Source organism: Lepidothrix coronata, unplaced genomic scaffold, assembly GCF_001604755.1.
Source record: "Lepidothrix coronata isolate B3197 unplaced genomic scaffold, Lepidothrix_coronata-1.0 Scaffold5, whole genome shotgun sequence".
Classification (NCBI taxonomy): domain Eukaryota; kingdom Metazoa; phylum Chordata; class Aves; order Passeriformes; family Pipridae; genus Lepidothrix; species Lepidothrix coronata.
This window is the reverse complement of record NW_016690185.1, coordinates 8517345-8535453: the sequence shown is the minus strand read 5'-3', so window position 1 is coordinate 8535453 and position 18109 is coordinate 8517345. Positions and strand designations below refer to the sequence as shown.

The window sequence follows — 18109 nt, the reverse complement described above, 5'->3', positions numbered from 1 at the left end:
TCATCGTGAAGTGACAGCTGTACCTCCTATTGTTTAGGAATGGGTGGGAACTACCATTCAGCCTTCCACTCTGTAAATACTATACAGAGCGAAACTCAAATAGTTGCAAATCAAATCCCCATTATTATCACTGACCTCATTCTTTACCTGGAAGAATTCTCTCCAGAGATCAGTAATTTAAGTATATCTATCCTTGATAACCCAGTAGGTCTGAAAATGAAATAGCTTCTCTAATGTAAGCAACAAGAATCAATAACCATTAAGCACATAAGTATGTTTTATTGTCTGAAGCATATGGGTATACAAGTCAAGCCATCACTAGACCAGTTCATTTTGGTAATTTGTAGGCACCATGGACAGGCAGAGCTGTGGTCCTTGCAGAGCATACTGAATAGGCCAGGTGCTCAAGATGTCGTAGCTCTGTAAATGAGACTTTCCTGGGAGAGAACAGTTGAGTGAAGAGTTTTGCCCTGTATGTGAGCATAGGCTCCATTAAGGGTTAGTTTTGTTCAATAAAACAATTGAATTAGCTGTGGCCAAAATGATGCCTTTTTTCTGCATGTATCAGCAAAGCATTAAATAACTGTTGCTGTCAAAGTGTGATGAAGCTAAGATCTCATCTTTGCAGATTCAGCTATGATTCACCAAGAATTGGAGAGGACAGAAAATTAGGGAATTGTGCCATAAAAATACAGAATCCCAGAATTTTTAGGGTTGGAAGGAACCTCTGGAGATCATCTAGTCCAACCCTCCTGCCAAGGTAGGGTCATCTAGAGCAGGTTATCCAGAGTTGTGTCCAAGTGGGTTTTGAATTTCTCCAGAGAGGAAGAATCCATAATCTCCCTGGTCAGAGCCAGTGCTCTGCCAGCCCCAATATAAAGAAGTTCTTCTTCATGTTGTGATGGAACTTATTCTGTTTTAGTTTATGGCCATTACCCCTCCTTCGGTCACTGGGCACCACTAAAAAGGGTCTGGCACTACCCTCTTGAGATATTTATGTGTGTTACTGAGATCCCCTCTCAGTCTTCTCTTCTCTAGACTAAACAGGCCCAGCTCCTTCAGTCTCTACTCATAAGAGAGAAGTTCCAGAGCCCTAATCATCTTTGTGGCACTCCACTGGACCCTCTTCTGTACCACCTTTCTTTCCTGAACTGTGGAGACCAGAACTGAATACAGTACTCCAGATGTAGTCTCATTAGGCCCAAGGAGAGGAGGAGGATCACCTCCCTGACCTGCTGACCACACTCTTCCCAATGCACCCCAGGATACCACTGGCCCTTCTGGATCTCTCCAGATGTTTTCCCAGAGCCCAGGGTTTCACAGAAAGCAGAGAAAATCTGGCCTTTGACGGTTCTATTCAGTTCCATATATCTGTGTGCTGCAGGACATGCCCACAAAATGTTTGTTTATTTTACAGCACTGCAAGCCTGCAAAGCTGTACTTAAGAATGAAAGAGATTCCCCTTTCTTGCATTCACTCAGAATCCCTTTCTCTCTTTAACTTTCTGGAAGATGGTAATATGCAGAGATAAAGTGATAGCAATGTGGCCTAGTCTGAAAAGAATCAAGCGAGAGGTATGGATATGAAGAACAGATTAAAAATTGACTTAACATGGTGTGTTGCACTGAGATTTTGGTGCTGATTCACTTCAGAGAGGCAACTACCACATAACTGAGTAAAGAAGCAGTAGAAGCTTTTCAAAATAGATTTCCATAAACATGAAAAAAAAATCTGACATCAACTGAGCAAGATGTAATGTGCTGACATGGGAATGGCTACAAGACAGATATAAATGTGCATTATGTGGTCATTTTTTTACATATGTGATACAAGAATTGATATATTGTTAGGCTCTACAGAGGCTATAGTCTTCCACAAGCATCACCCAATGCAATAAGTGCTCTGTGTCATGGGACAAAGGAGTGATTGCTGTCCTTATTATCACTGTGGGTTATTTTAGCCCTGCTTTGCGTACACATAAATGCTAAATACCCAAACTGAGATAATTCTTTATTTATCAGAGCATTTTATTCCACACATTAGTTTGGAAATAATTTTTTCCTATTTTGAAGTTTTTCTAAACCATGAGCATTCTGCTGGTTGATGTATAGAGACCACCAAACTGAATTTTCTATTACTTCAGTGTGAGCTAAACTAGCAATTTTTTCCAGTTATTTTTTTAATCTGAACAAAATACACTCCTCAGGTGAAGCTGGCAAAATATCTATGCATCATCACATCTATCTCTCTACTATTTTAAGGCTGGTACTACAAAATGAACGCCACCACTATGCACACTGGGGACTCCCCTGACTTTTTTGGATTCTGTAACTTTCTGGTTGTCTTAATTGCTGTTTTGTTTAAGAAGTAGGAGAAATGAAAAGTCTCCAAAATTTCACCCTTAAAAATCTAGAATCTATGTTTACTTGCACAAAATTGGCAGCAGCATTTTTATGATGCACAGTCTCTTGCTGTTTGCTTCTGGGACACATTTCTCTGAGGTGAGAAGTTCTCTTGGAGACTATGAGATTTTTTACACCTCATCAGGAGAATATCTGTCTGGAATTCTTGAAATATTTCACAGTCCACCTTAAGACTTGCTTTTTAGAAAGTACAAACCATGAAGGCTTTATAGTTTTTATCTTAGCTGTCATATTCTTTTCACTGTCCACTGCAATTATCACATCTACATGAAGCCTAACCTTCTGTAGTTGCATTACTTGTGAGCTTACAGCCAAGCAGTACAAAATAAACTCAGCATAATGTTTCCAAAGGCTGATATAAGTGGTCCTCAATGAAGCAGGATAACTTTGCAACTTTTTGTCTGTAGGCAGTAGAAAGCATCCTTAAAAACATGCTGCAGTGCCACCAGTCTATGAAAAAGCCAAGGTCAGCGTTAGCATGATCATTGTCATGAATATACAGAAATACAAATAGAAAACAAGTATCCAATTCATAGGTTGAAATTTAGGTTTACAAGTAAAGTACGATTTCTATTTAAGTGTCCATAAAAGAAAATTGAAGGGAAAGATTAATTTTTTTCTACTAACTGGAGATAGGTCAGATCTAATACTTGGGTTTGTTACAGCTAATTTGCTGGAAAACAAGCAGTATCTGCTCTTCTTCCTTTGTGTTATATGTCACTGAGTAGTACCAGGTAATTCTTCTGTTTCTCATAACATTTCATGTGATAGTGAACTTAGACTAGCATTTCTATTAGAAAAAGAACCCCATGACCACAACTGGGAATGCAAAAGTGATGGAAACAGTACTCAAGCACCAGATTTGGAAAACTGACCCACACAAGCAGCTCTTTACTTATGGTAATCATGTAAGTGATTAACACAATTAGATTAACACAAATGGAAATATAATGCAGATGTAGTTGGCTACAGCTAGCAAAATACCAATGGTTTGTTATTTTGAACCATTACGCTGACTTGAAAAGAATGAGTCTAGAAACACAGCTCTATTTAAACACAGAAACACTGAAAACCTTGTTGCATCAGGAACAGAATTGACCTTGAACTATATATTCCTTAAGTTTCTTGTTCATCATTCACTAAATTAAAAAAAAAAAGGCAGAAAAATTGTCCTAGTTATCTACTTTTGATGGCTTGAAGGTAGGAAGGCTCTACAGAGGAATCTTGATTGATGGGCTGAGGCCAATGGTATGATGTTCAATAAGGTCAAGTGCTGGGTCCTGCACTTGGGTCACAACAACCCCAGGCAGTGCTACAAGCAGAGTGACTGGAGAGCAGCCAGGCAGAAAGGGACCTAGGGGTCCTGGTCAACAGCTGGCTGAACATAAGACAGCAGTGTGTCCAAGTGGTCAAGGAGGCCAATGGCATCCTGGCTTGTGTCAGGGTAGAATCAAGCTTGCACCAGGGAAGGTTTAGGTTGGATATTAAAAAAAATGTCTTTGCTGAAAGGATTGTCAAGCATTGGAAGAGGCTGCCCAGGTTAATGGTTCAGTGACCTTTCCTGGAGGTATTTAAAAGATGTGTAGATGTGGCACTAAATACAGGGTTTACTGTTGAGCTTGGCAGTGCTGGGTTGAGGGTTGGACTTGATGATCTTAAAGGTCTTTTCCAATCAAAATGATTCCATGAAGCTATAATTCCATGAGTTAAACTTGAGTGATAACAAATACTGGGGAATAGACAGATGGAAAAACTGCTCACTTTTTTGGGTAACTGTGGGCCACAGTATATATTGTTCCCTGAAAACAAGTGACTTTCATCCCTTTGAAATTTTCTGCAGTGTAGCAGTGGATTCTTATACTCCTAAAAAAGATTTAAGATTTCTGGGTTTGATTTTCATTCATATGCAACATTTTTTTTGGAAAACTTTTCCCATTGTACTCCAATGCCTATGGATTAATATGGTTAAAGAGAAATTGATGAGATTTGAGTCCTACACACTGATCAGTGAATCTGTTTTTACTGTTGGATTTTCTTTTATATTCAATTTGGCTTTCACAACAATAGCTGTAACTTCTTGTTATGTCACGAGTTATATACTATAGTGTCATTTGAATGTAACCTGCTATCAGAGGCTTGTGGGACACTCAGTGGTCAAAATCGAGGCCAGGAAAGCAGAGTGTATCATGTCAGCAGTTCTTAGAAGAATAATAAATATGTTTGTTGGAGGTTTTTGCATGCAGGTATCTCAAACTAGCTGAAAGAGAACAGAATTTCATAACTAAACTAAGACTTAGAGCCAGGGTTTGTGAATGAATGTCACAATCCTCTGCTATTCCGGTAATGGCAAGAAGAAATCCAGAAAAGATGGTGGAAGTGAAGTTATCTATAAACACTTACTGCAAGGAAGATCTGAAGAGAACTGTGAGCCACCTCTATGTACTGATATTCAAGAAAACACCCCGAGACAGTGATATAACGATGATCCTCTGGTGCCCAGTCTGGTGCTGGGGTTACTGAGGTCACGGTGCAGCCTGGCCCATTCTCCATCCACCAAGAACGATGCATTGAGATATTAAAGGTCAGAATGAGGTCTGTTTCCTGCAAAAGAATAAGTGAAGAATTAATGCATGGGGATGGTACTCTGATCTCAAATGCCTCAGCAAGAGGTTTCTCAGCATGCATAAAGAAGCAAAGAGCAGCGATAAAACTTCACCGTCACATGAAAGTTAGTGGAGCTTGCCTGCTGCAAGCAGAAGTGGCTGTACCTTAGCAGGCAGAAGTTCTCTGGAGCAGAAAAATAATCCTGCAAGCCAGGATCTCTTCCTAGACATTATGGTAGCCTAGACTATAGCAGTAATTTCTGTTACATCACCCATTTTCTGATAGATACCATAAGGATTGATGGATATGCACACCTACAAAGCAACCCTCCTCTGCTCAGTTCCTAGAAATATGGCCTGTGTTTTGTTGGTCTGATGTACCAAACTATACAAGAATCCTAAGGTATCAAAATTTCATAGACTTTGATATGCATGGAACAACTGCAAGGAGTTTTGTCTAATGGACCTGTTCTACTGAAATATTGGAGAAGATATAAAAAAGGATTCTGTGCATTTTCTTACAGGCGAAACCTCTTTGTAATGCTTCTCTCAGATTTCTAATTTCCTAGGAGCATGTAAGGAAATAGTGAGAGTTGCCTTGTCTAAAGATTGCTTGGCTTGTTAAAAAGCAGGGGCAGAGGCATGCAACCTTTAACTCCCATACAGCTGGCGTGATGGAGTAACTAGTCAGCCATGCTTTCCATTAAAATTGTATTTATAAATAGTTCATAAAGGATTAATAAATTATTAATATACATCATAAACAATACTACTAGTATTACTTTCATAAATTATACGTGATGGCACATTACTTGAGGGTGTTACACATAGTTATAACAAAACTATGGACTCTGTGGATTCTGTAATAGCCTACAGTGTTTACCAACACTTTATGAATAATTTATAACTGTAACCTCATTGTAAAGTGTGACTATCTAGTCTGTGTGCACATGTGCTCAGTCATGCAAAAAAAAATTGCTTTTAAGTAATGTTTTTGCAGAGCCAAATTCTCCCCACACCTAACCTACATTTTTTTCAGCCTGTTGATGTCATTAATAATTAAGATTCTCATAAAGATTTTAAAATGCAACTATTTAATTAAGTTTACTGTGCCAAAAGGAATAGAATGCCTTTCTGTAGCAGATACACTATATCCACTTTCCCTCTCTTCAAAATAGTAATTTTTTCAGTCCCACTTATTTTCCATTTTTGCACAAACTCATAAAAAGGCAACTCCACCCAGAGAGGTTTTGGAAAATGTCGCACGTCACTTGAACTTGTGATTACCCTAGACACTGAAATGGAGCTGAATGTTTTTTCTCTAAGTTGCAGTTCTTCACCAAAAGTACAGAAATTTTGTACATTAAAAAAAAATCGATTACTGCGCTGCATAAGCATGTACAGCTAGCAGATGGCACAAAGGACCTTAAATATGCTTGTGATGAATAATTACCCTTCATTCTCACAACAGGCCAATCCAGCAAATAATAAACTGTATGAGAAAATGTAAAACGCTCGTATGAATTTAGTCAGGCAATTAACTTCAAGCATTGGAAGGTAATCAAAGCAACAGTGAATTATTAAACTACACAGATTTTTCCCAAATTTATATATTTACGTATGGCTGTAAGTCTTCACCCCCAACAAACCTCTCCTTTCTCTGGAACCCCACCTACCAAAGCTGTAGACACTGGAAATGTCTGCCATGTGTTTCTTGGAAATCGATACTTTTACCTTACACCCAAGCCCGAAAATTATTTTTTTTTTCTAGAGTCAGGGCCCCTCAAGTAGAACACTAGTCTTCTTACCTGGAGTAAGAAGTTAATAATGGGTATCTTTGGAGTAACTTTTCTTAAAGTACCATATTTATTTCTAAATAACTAAAATTGGAATCCATCATGTTATTGTCAAAAGAACTTTCAGCCGTTCTAGTTACCATGGAAAATTCTTAACCTCTAGTCTCTTATCACAGATGTAGCACAAATGAACAAAACTCATTATCTGTCTCTATTTTATCACTTGCAATACCTTCAGAAGAATCATGATGGACTAAAAATATTTTAGGAAGTGCAGAGAAGGGATGAAAAATGTATTCCTTGAAAAAGAATGGGATAAACTGTCTTGCAGGAACTGAGTGTTATGCATCTACCAGATGCAGAGAAAATGGATCAGGAGGAGCTAAACATAAAAATTCAAAACTGGGCTCTGTGGGTAGAAGATCATTGCTCTAGAGGCAATTATTTTTGCTTACAAAGGGTACAGTAATCCAAAACTTTACAAGACAAAAGCACATGTAAATTTCCAAATTACACTGGGAAATACAATCACATATTCAAATCACATATTTTATGTAAATAAAACTTCACAAAATCTAGCTTTCTTCCATCCCTGAATTTATTCCCAGGTGATTTTCTGAAATAATTTGTAATATTTACAAAATTCCTTTTCTCTCAAATCATCTTTTGGCAGTTAAGTTGAATGTTGTGATTAGGACTAAATAATGTTGTTTTGTTCAGAAATAGTCTTTGAATGCTTATTAGTGAAAAAATTTCAGATATTTATCAGATCTATATTCTATTTCTTACTCTGAATAATCAGTAAAATGCTGTGTACTTTCCCTTGGTCATAAAATAGACTTAATATCTGGCACAGAAATACTATATTCCTTAACTCTTTATAATAATAATAAAATAAATCCTACTTAAAGCCCCAACTTCAGATCTTAAAGAACTTTGAATAATGCAGTTGAGAAGGCTTTCAAGGAGCAGTTATCACACATTGAACCAGTTAACAAAAAAAGGTCAACATCAGAAAGCAAAACAATAAGCAGATATGAAATCTAGTTCCAGTAAGATTAGACATCATCCATGGCTCAGGTCCAACTTGGATGGATTAAGAATGATAACGAAATAAGATTTTGACAAGTCAACGTGTAAGTTAGACCCTGTAAATTCCTATCCCCCAAATATGTGGGACGAGAATAAATACAGAAGGAGCCTATTAATTACAAAATCAGCTGCTGCACAGTTAAATCTTCTCAGGTATAAATTGTTATGCACTTTGAACTTGTCTATAACCTTCAAGCCATGTTTCCCTACATGTAACCATATTAGCAGAGCAGTTCCTGTTACTCAGTATTGAAGGTCACCTAGCTTACGAAAATGTTTCTCTTAGTGAGAAAACTGTTAAAGACTTGAATCCCCTTGTAGAACTGTGGAAGCCAACAAAGGGATGATGTATCTATCATTAACATCTCTTATACTGACAGCATTTAGAGCTATTTTTGGACAAACTCTGCTTGCTATTTACTTTGTTCCCTGTTTGAATACAGTTTTAGTGGACATAGACAAAGTCTACACCAAAGTCTGCAGATTTACTATACTCTCCAGTGTATTTGTCGTCTGTTTTCTTTCCAACATCCGTGGCTCAAACTTTGTTCAGAGAAATGCAGAAAAATGGTCTGATAAGCCTTGAAGCCATGAAAACTAACAAGAATTGTTGATACACATTGCGTAAGCCAATATGATGTTGTTCACAGTCTGTATGTCAAGGAAGATTTCATTATCCTAAATTCAACAAACAGCTGCTTCCTTCATGGGCACAGAAATACATCTGTATGGGCTTTATTGCCAATCACTGTTCTTCTTTTGTAAGTTCTGCTGGTATTTGTAAAGCTTGTTAATGAAAATTGGTGCATTAAAGTAGATTTTGCTATTTATCAAAGAGGAAAAAGACAGAGGAAAATATTTAATAGGACATCTTTGCTGACATTCTGAAGATGTGCTGGTATTTGTAGTGGTCGGTACTGCCAGATAAGGCAAAGCCTGGACTTTGGAGGTCTCGGAGACACAGATCTCAGAGATTAGGATCTGAGACATCTTCAAATTAAGTCTGTAATTTTATTTAAGTTTAGTTTGTAAAAAAATGTTGAACTCTGATGGTTTTGTGCCTGTGTTTAACACAGCAGATAACAACTTTTGCTGGGGTTAACTGCACAGTGCATAAAATTTTCTGGCTGAGGACAGTTGAGGACAGAGCATGGCAGCAAAAATCTTTGTAAGAGATTCCAGAAAAAGAACACAAGCTTCTCTGTAATAAGAAGCATCAGGAGTACAGCAGTGCTTAAAAGGAAAATAGCTCTGTGTGCATCGTATTAGCATTAGTACATATTAGTAAGTATACTATGTCTATGCAGTAATTACACTATGTTACTGTTTCAATGTTTTGTTGGTTGCACCTTAGAGAAGCTGATTCCAGACAGTGCTGTGAGAAAAAAGAGTTAGCAGTGGTTCAGAGTGATTCTCCTTAAAAGTCCAGGAGATCTCACAGACTCAGGGAAGTTAAATTGTACTGACTTCAATGGTTGTGGCTTGCTGTGTCATGGGAAATATTTCTTCCATTTTTCTAATTGGAATTGCTGAAATCTCTGCAAACCTGCCAAGCTTTTATACAACTTTTGTCAAATACAACCATGTAACCACTTGTTTCATTTATCAAACTCAAACTAGCAAGAACAGGCTGCTTGGAGACTGAATGATCACATAAGGTTTCAGTGATAAAAGATCTGAGTCTGAAAGCATTTGTAGTTCTGGATGCCTCGGATGCACAGAGGCCTCTACAGGCATTTTTTTCTTCTGTTATCTCACTTATTCCACTAAAACTAACTCCCACCAGGCAGTACCATTTTCTCATGCAAGCAGACCTGTTCTTGTCTAAAGAAAAAATCTGTCCTCGTTGAAGAGACAAAACAGAACTTGTCAGCTGTGGGTTTTTTTTTTCCTTTTTTCTTTTCTGTTGCAACTGAACTGATTTTTTAACCTCCCCAATTTTTGTATGTGTGTAATGCTTTCTCTTTCATTTGAATTTTTTTTCAGTAACCTAGAATCACATTCTTTAATTTCCTCTTGTAAAACAATTTTGTACCAGTATAATTTAAAATTGGATACAGAATTTAATTTACATATGCCATTAATCAGATAAGATTTAACCAGTCTGAATCTATTCAACAGATTTACTTCTGAAGTTTGTCAATGAAAATGAGCAAAATTTGTCTCACTGATAGCCTTTTTCAGTATTCTGTTAAAAAAGCTCCAAATGTATCTTAGGTGATTTCCAATTTACTAATGCACTTCCAAACAATTCAGTGAATTATAGATACCAGCACGAAGGAGATGACTCAGAAGTCCTGATTTTCTACTCTAAAAAGAAACTAGAGTGTTATGTTAATAAAATATTATAAAATAATTAGAATGGAATTATTAGAGCTGCAATTAATGTTATCTTAATTTATATCTCCATATTTTTCTAGTAATTAAATATGTACACTGACAAACCTAACAATTTTAATCTTCTCTGTTTCTACTCATTAAAAAAGATACCTGCTAAGCACCAGAATATTATTTTAATCAGTTCAGTGGCACCAACATTTTTTATTAACATATTTCTTAACTTTTTTTATCTATTAATTTCTTCAACTAAAATATAAAAAGAAAGTAGAAACTTTCAGTCTGTATTGCAAGGTTAACATGATTGTCACTGTCCCATGCATATTACTCTCCCGTGAATGTTTGTCATATTTAAACTGAATATTTTTCGACTAAGAATGTTCTGGGCTAAGATCCACTGATTTTTTTCCTTGTGCCGAACAAGAGAATTAAGCCCTTCCTAGTAGCCTAATGTCACTTATCACGGGGACTGAGAAGTTTAAATCACATAGAAATTTTAATTTAGCTATGGTACATATTTAGTGAAGATCCTGAGAACTAGAATTTTTGCAGTTTCTTGGAAAATTACTTTCTGGAGGATGTAAGCTTGTGCATTGAAAAAATGCACTGAAATAGGCAGCTGAGCAGAGGCATTCGCATTGAAGAGTAGTAGCTAACTGTGGAATCCTGTTTATTTCTCACTGTGCAGTAATCAAGGATATCATTCTGGAATTGAGAAAATTTGTTTAAGGAAATTGAGTTAAATGTAATACCTTGCTTTGAAAAATTGCCATTCTCTGACAAAGACAGCTTGTCTCCAAGCCATGTTAATGTGGGTGTACAGCAGAGTTTTCCAGTCTCAGGTGTTCTACATTGTTCTGCTATTCTTAGGGTTACCAGATCTTACAAACCAACAACCCCTAGCTTTTTTCACTGCAAGAGACAAATCTATTCTAAATTTTGGATTAAACCTGAAAGTACAAAAATGCAATTTAAATATTTACTGTTGTAACTAGAAGATGATAATCCTACAGATATCTTAGAGAGTAAAGTTTCTGCTTCGAGGTGGAACTGAATGGTTTGATTTAGGGCATGGATCCAGAGCTGGAAACAGGGTGGTGACACAAGAGCTGGAAACAGGGTGATGGCACATGGTCTCTATTACCACACCAAAGCTGTGTTCCATGAAAAAAACCCTAGCAAAGTATTTTATGATCAAATTAAACTCAGTGTGGTTCTGAATCTGTTTCTGAAGAGAAGAGAATATTCTGATTGGTTTCCAAACCCTGATTATTCATTTTGAACTGAAAATGCTTGATTAAAGTGGTTTCACAATATACCAGTACCAGACTTTTATGACTAAGGCATAATGCTTTTAAAGATGTTTTAGTTCATTATTCTCTTGGGACTGTTTTTTCCCTTTCTTACTTTTAAACAGTAAAGGAGATGTGTCTCTCATCTTGGCTTACCCAGGCAAATACACAGATCAATAGTGCTTAGAATTTTCAGACACAAATATACATAACCTCTTAATTCTAAATAAAACTCTTCTAAGCACAAGGACATCTTATATTTGGATAGTGTCCAAAAGACTATGCAGAGCTTTCAATCATCTGGGAACATCATTGTGTAGGCTGCAACAGAAAGGTCTAGACCTTGATTAAAATCACAGCTTGAAATTATTATCCTTAAAATTTTTCCCTTTTCTAGAATAAATGGGTAATCAAGTTACCAAATCACCTCAAGAATACTTTGCTTGACCAACTCTGTCCAAGGAAAAATTTTAGCGTGGTCCAAGATTTAGTAAGGAAGGATGCAGAATTGTATGGTGTAAAACTTAAACATCAGAAAGTTTATAGAATATGTGCAGAAAGAAATTCCAGTTGATGCAGTTTGTTCAGTGTCCCTTGATGTTGGTTATTTCTTAATGCTAGGTGCTGTAAAATGAAATTAATGCATACAATGATAAACTTATGTTTTCTGTTTTCTATGGGGGTTTGTGTTTTGTTGTTTTTTGGTTTTTTTTAGATCAAAATAATTGCCTGCCACCTTCAGCATATGAAGAAAACATTAAGAAGACTTGAAAAGAGTTCTCAGACCACAAAAATGGTGATGTTATCCCAGAAGCAGTGTTAGGAAACATGAGATCATTGTAACGCAAAAGGGCTTCCTGAAATACCAGGCTGAGGAGAAATACATGTTGTGTACATTGTGCTCTATAGTCTAAACATTTCTAATCAGTAGTGATTTTATATGCATTAAGATCTCAGAATAATTAAAATGAAGCCTGGATAAGTTTGAAAATTACTAAAAATAATGTGGAGTCATCTTACTCAGTTTGATTCAAATCTATCCCAAGGTGAATATTTTCAACAGGATTTACTTCTGTGGGTGGGTTGCAATAAGATAATGCATCGGTTTATAATGCTAATTCTCACAATCCACTTGCATTCTCAGTATGAAATAAAATATTCAGATTTAAATGTTTTGAATTCCTCTGAAGTCAATAGAAAGGACTCAGTTTAAATAGACTCCAAAAAGCTTGTTTTGGGACCTAGATAAGATGTTGAGCAGCACACCAGACACAGACTGATTATCAGGAAGCAGAGAAGGAGAACTGTGGGCCCTCTCTATGTAGACCTTGAGCCCTGTTTAAGAAATTGTGGGGAATGATGGTACTGCATCAACTACTCCAGACTCTTTCACTATAACTTATTCCGCTACTGACCAGGCTGATACACATCATTATCTGCAGCTTCAGATCTGAAGCTGTACAACATTTATGTACCTTGAAAATTTGGGCCAATAAAAGAAAAGTCAGATCAGTGAAGACACACAGACACATGCTCAGCATGATGTGCACAAAGCCTGCATGTAGCAGGGTCTACTGCAACACTGCTGAATATTTATGATTGCTGACAATTGGTTTGACACATTTCACATCTAGATCTGACTTTTACCAAATTTAAGGAATTGCACATCTGCAACCCATCAGGTTGCACAGTTGTGTCACAGTTTTCGATGCTTATGTGTGGCAAGACCTACTTCTGCCTGACCTATACTTACCCTACAGACGTTAAAAACCACCTTCAATTCCTGCCTGAAAGATTCTATTTAATTTTTTAAATGAAAAAGACATCTGTCACAGGAACATGTTATATGACTCTGATAAACTTTAGTTCATAAAGTGTTCATTCATGTCCTTGTAGGTGATGATGGTTTTTATTAGAATACCAAATGCTATATCAGATTTGATAAATCAACCTCCTTTCACTTTACATGAAGTAATTAATTTAGCAGTAGGTGAAATTGCTCTCTCTTTTTCTGGTGTGATACCACATCACTCAGCATGGGCCACAGATTAGTTTTATTAAAACTAATTTGATTAACCACTACTGTCATCTAAGTATGGAAATAATAAGATCTGGCTTATCTTGAATATTGAGTAAATTATGGGATACTTTGTATGTTGGCAGCTTCCTGTATTTGAGAATTATTTTAATTACTTTTAAGAAACAAAGTACACAGTTTCTCCTGTTCCAAAGCCATAATTCTTTTTTTTGTTTTATATTATGCCTCAGAAAGAATTTTGAATAATGAAACTACTACCCAGGAAATCCATTTCTAGCTAATTTTAGTATTCAAAATGAAAAAAAACCCAAGAATATGAACCACACTGTAAAAAATGTATTTTGAAATTTTCATGGGAAAATGTTACAGTTTTTCCAAACTTGATTTAATAGGGTGCTTAGGCTGAATTTGAAATCTGGGAAAATGTTAGCAGTCCTACTATGCAGAGTAGGTGATATGGGTTAAATCCATGAACCAGAAACGAAAAACAAGTTATTCACGAACTTCTATTCTGGCAAGTCTCATGGAAACTGACTAAAAAGAAACTTCATCATCTACATTAATAAACAAACTATAATCTCAAACAAGCTGACATTAGCAAACTTTTCAAGTGGGTGTCCTTTCCTCTTTTGAACTGTTGCTACGATGTGACAATGCCCACACTGCAGCCTCCTAAGAACAATTCAAAGCCATTTAAAAAGATTCAGTGCATAACTTTGGGTAAATGCAAATGTATTACATATATTAAATGTATTACAAAAGAAACTGTAGCCACTGAAACCAGTGAAGGTACTAATCCACAAATGAATAGCCTGTCCTTGTTTTTGCATGTTTTCTCTATGGCATGTAATGCTGCTAAAGCATAATAGGACTATCTGCATATATAAGAATATGTGTATTCTTACATATAATGCAAGAACAATTAATTTAAGATGCTGAAATCAACTAAATAAAAAGATCTATTATTTTGCTAATCTTATACTTAGCACCAGTTTGTACAACATAGATACAGGCCTGTATAATATACATAAGTTATAGAAAAAATATGCAGATTCAGTGTGTGGAGTCAAAATTTTGATCTGATGGTTCTCTTAGGTGGTAACAAGTAATTTTCCAGGTATCACACTATTTCTTCCTTCCAGTTTTTGTTTCCCATGATGTAATACTCTCTTCTCTTACATACAAATATTTTCATCTGGTACTTTGTGGAAGATATAGTGGCTAACAGATAAACTATGTTATTTAATGATGAAAAAAATGCTGCTTGTTATTGTATTTTCCAGGGTAGTCTTGTAGAAACTTTATTCTATTTTTAAGAGATAAATTAAAATTTATATAAAGAGAAATAATACAGAGTTTATTAGAATCTAATCAGACTGTTTTTTACTTTGGGTATTAAATAAATTTATAAAAGATATTTTATAAAAGACAACACAGAAAATCCTGTTAATCGAAGAGTAGGATCTGCTACCTGGAAGGCATTCTTAAAAATTAATTCCTAGATCACTTGTATTTTAATGACAGTCCATTGACAGCTCATGTCAGCTATCAGCTCCACTGTTGCTGAAGATTTATGTTTGGATGCTTTGCTTCATCTCACAGGGCTGTACAAAAGGTAAGATTGGCTTTCAGTTCAAATTTACATTGAGTGGTCCCAAGACTGTTTGAATGTGAGTGATCTCTGGCTCTGCACTCAGACAGGACCTTGGTAGTCTTTTCAATGAGAATGGAGCTCTCCCTGTGGCTGAGCACTGACTGGCAGAGAAGCAGCTCCGCAGGAAGGGACCTGGGGGTCCTGGTGGGTAACAACCTTCTGGGCTGTGTTAGAGGGAGTGTCAACAGCAGGCTGAGGAACATGATCCTTTGTTTCTGCTCAGTGCTGGTGAGAGCACACCTGGAGGGCTGTGTCCAGTTCTGGGATTCCCAGTAGGAAAGAAACACACACAGAGTGTAGCTAGTCCAGCAAAGGCTTTTAAGCTAATTACAGACTAGAGCGCAGGAGGTTTGAAGTGGAGGAAGTGGGGCCAGTTCAGCATTAATAGCAAAAGGCTTTAGAGGATGCTACTACTGCCCATAACTACCTAGAGGGAGGTCTAGGGAAGGTAGAGCCAGGTACCCTTCAGAGGTGCACAGCAGAAGGACGGGAGACAACAAACATGAGTTGGGACACAGAAAACTATGATTATTTTTTAATATTTTTTAGACCATGAGAACAGCCAAAGACTAGAAGAGTTGCTCAGAGATGAGGTAAAAATTTTATCCTTGGAGATATCAAAAGCTTGATCAAAAAAGCACCTGAACAATGTCATTTAATTGGTCCTCCTTTGAGAAAAGAGTTGTACAAGTTGACCTTTCAACCTAAATAATTTTGTGAATCAAAGTGTCTTTCCTCGAAGACTTAGAAGGGTTGTTGCAGTTCTTCAAGAAACAAATAAAACCCCAGTCAACCAATCAGCTAACCAACCAAGAGAACAAAAACCCCCAACTCCCAGTTACAGAATGGGTTTTCTTCTTGAAGCATGAATATCTATGGGGTATCCCTCAAAGACTCTCCAATTTCCAGCCAGGATTAAGAAGAAACACTAGGAGCAATGATCTTTAATGAGCATAGCTTGAAAGGAGTACCTAGAACAGAGCTCTACCTCTGTAAACCAAATCAATGATTGAAAACTTTATTTAAGAAACTGATGGGGAGTAGATTTACCATTCTAACTGCAGTGTCTCTGTCAGTTTCTTAAATTGACTTTTCAGGACCTGATTTAGCTTGGGGAAATGGAGAAATCTGGTTGAAGTGTCTCTTGGGGCTGCTTATACTAAATTTTTTGTTTGTGTTTAGTGCTAATGCAGAATTAGACGAACTCCACTGTCAAGATGTTAGAAGATCGATGCTTTTATTAGTTTGAATTGGAAAACTGGTATACACAACAGGGGGAAGAATGATACAAAAACCTCTTTGATTTCCTGGTGCTTAAGAATATTGCAAAACGCTGTGAATTCAAAGAAGTGGAGTTCATTTTTTTGGTTAGGGAATACACATAGTATATCTGATTGATTAAATTTAGACTGGGTAAAAATATTTTCAAGGAAATGCATATCTGCCCAATGGAAAAATATATAAACTTCAATAAATAATCAATTTTTTCAATATCTATAGAATCACTTCACTCTGAAATGCCAGCAATATATCACATGTGCTGTGTCTTTTTCTTCGGAGTAAAACTCTCATAAAATACTTATAAGAGGAATCTTTTGTTTACAAAAAGATACATAACTTTTAGATCAACTTCACTGCTTTTTTTTTCTTTCCTGAACAAAAGTATTGGAAGAATTAACACTTCCCTGAATTCCCAATCCCATAGCAGTTTTCTACAATGTGCATTAGTGCAATTTTGATTTCACTGGGAGTTGAATTTGCCCAGAGAAGGCAGCAGTAAAGGCCTATATGCTTCCAACCTAAAACAAATGCTTTAATTTAATCTGAGAGATGGATCTGTAAAGCATTATTACATTTAAAGCATACATCTCTTAAAAAAAAAGGATTTATTATCAAAAATGTATGGCAGAGTTAAGGCTGAAAATAAATACTGCATGGTTAAGTCCTCAAAGGTTAGGAAATGACAAACTCCTTGGTTCTGCCCTAGTGTACCTCAGCACTACAATACAGTATTAATTACACACTTTTTTATCACCTGGGCTGAGTGCACAGCATCCTGAAAAACTTCCTCATTAAGCTGCCCCCATGTATTTTTCAGTCTTTTAACCTGTAGAGACTTACAGCTTAATCCAAGATAATTTAAGTATCTCTTTTTTTTTTTTTTTGACAAAAAATTGACTACTGACACTAGTTTCATTAAATTAATGGGACTCTCACAGTATGTGAGATGAAATTTGTTACACTGAGACAAGACATTCAGATAAACACTTTACAAGACATTAATATATCTTATATATATATGAACCCATTAATATACCTTTCCTTCTTGATGGTGATATTGGTATTTTTTTCATTCTGGGATTAGTTTTCCTGCTGATTTTTGCAAATATACTGTGATTCCTTAGCAACTGCAGAGAATGTCATAAGTTTAATGTTGTTGAAACCATTTTTGTTCTGACCTACCCATAAGATATTCTGCAAAAAGGAAAGCTATATCCCGAGAGAAATTTCAGTAGTTCATGGTCATATTGGAAAGAAATATGAAGTGATGTTATGCTGTAGTTTGTTCTGGGTCCAATACTAATATATTTTAAGTAATTACATGGATGACTGAAAAGTGAAAAGACTAGTTAATATATAACATTGAGAGATTGAAGTACACTTGAGGAAAGGAGTAGCATTCAAAATCATCTTGATAAACCTGACATTTCTCCATGAAAGTGCTATTAAGCAAGGACGAGTTGGAAAGCACAACATTTGTGTTGAAATAACTAAAATACAAACACAGTAAGGGCATACAAACACTGTACAAGCCTGGACATTGCTCTCTCACAAGGAACTGGAAACTTATCACAGTTCACAAACTCTATTATT

The 18109-nt window shown here is 36.3% G+C and overlaps 1 protein-coding gene across 2 annotated transcripts in view; it reads right to left on the bottom strand.

Annotated features, from left to right (window-relative positions):
• Window positions 1-18109, bottom strand: part of NKAIN2 (Na+/K+ transporting ATPase interacting 2) — a 546586-nt gene that overhangs the window by 74417 nt on the left and 454060 nt on the right. For both annotated transcript variants that reach the window (XR_001877144.1, XM_017829635.1), the window contains exon 4: window positions 4824-5024. Coding sequence is in view for 1 of the 2 variants with exons in the window: in XM_017829635.1 (XP_017685124.1) it covers window positions 4824-5024 (201 nt within the window). In the remaining variant the exon portion in view is untranslated. The remainder of the gene's footprint in view (window positions 1-4823; window positions 5025-18109) is intronic.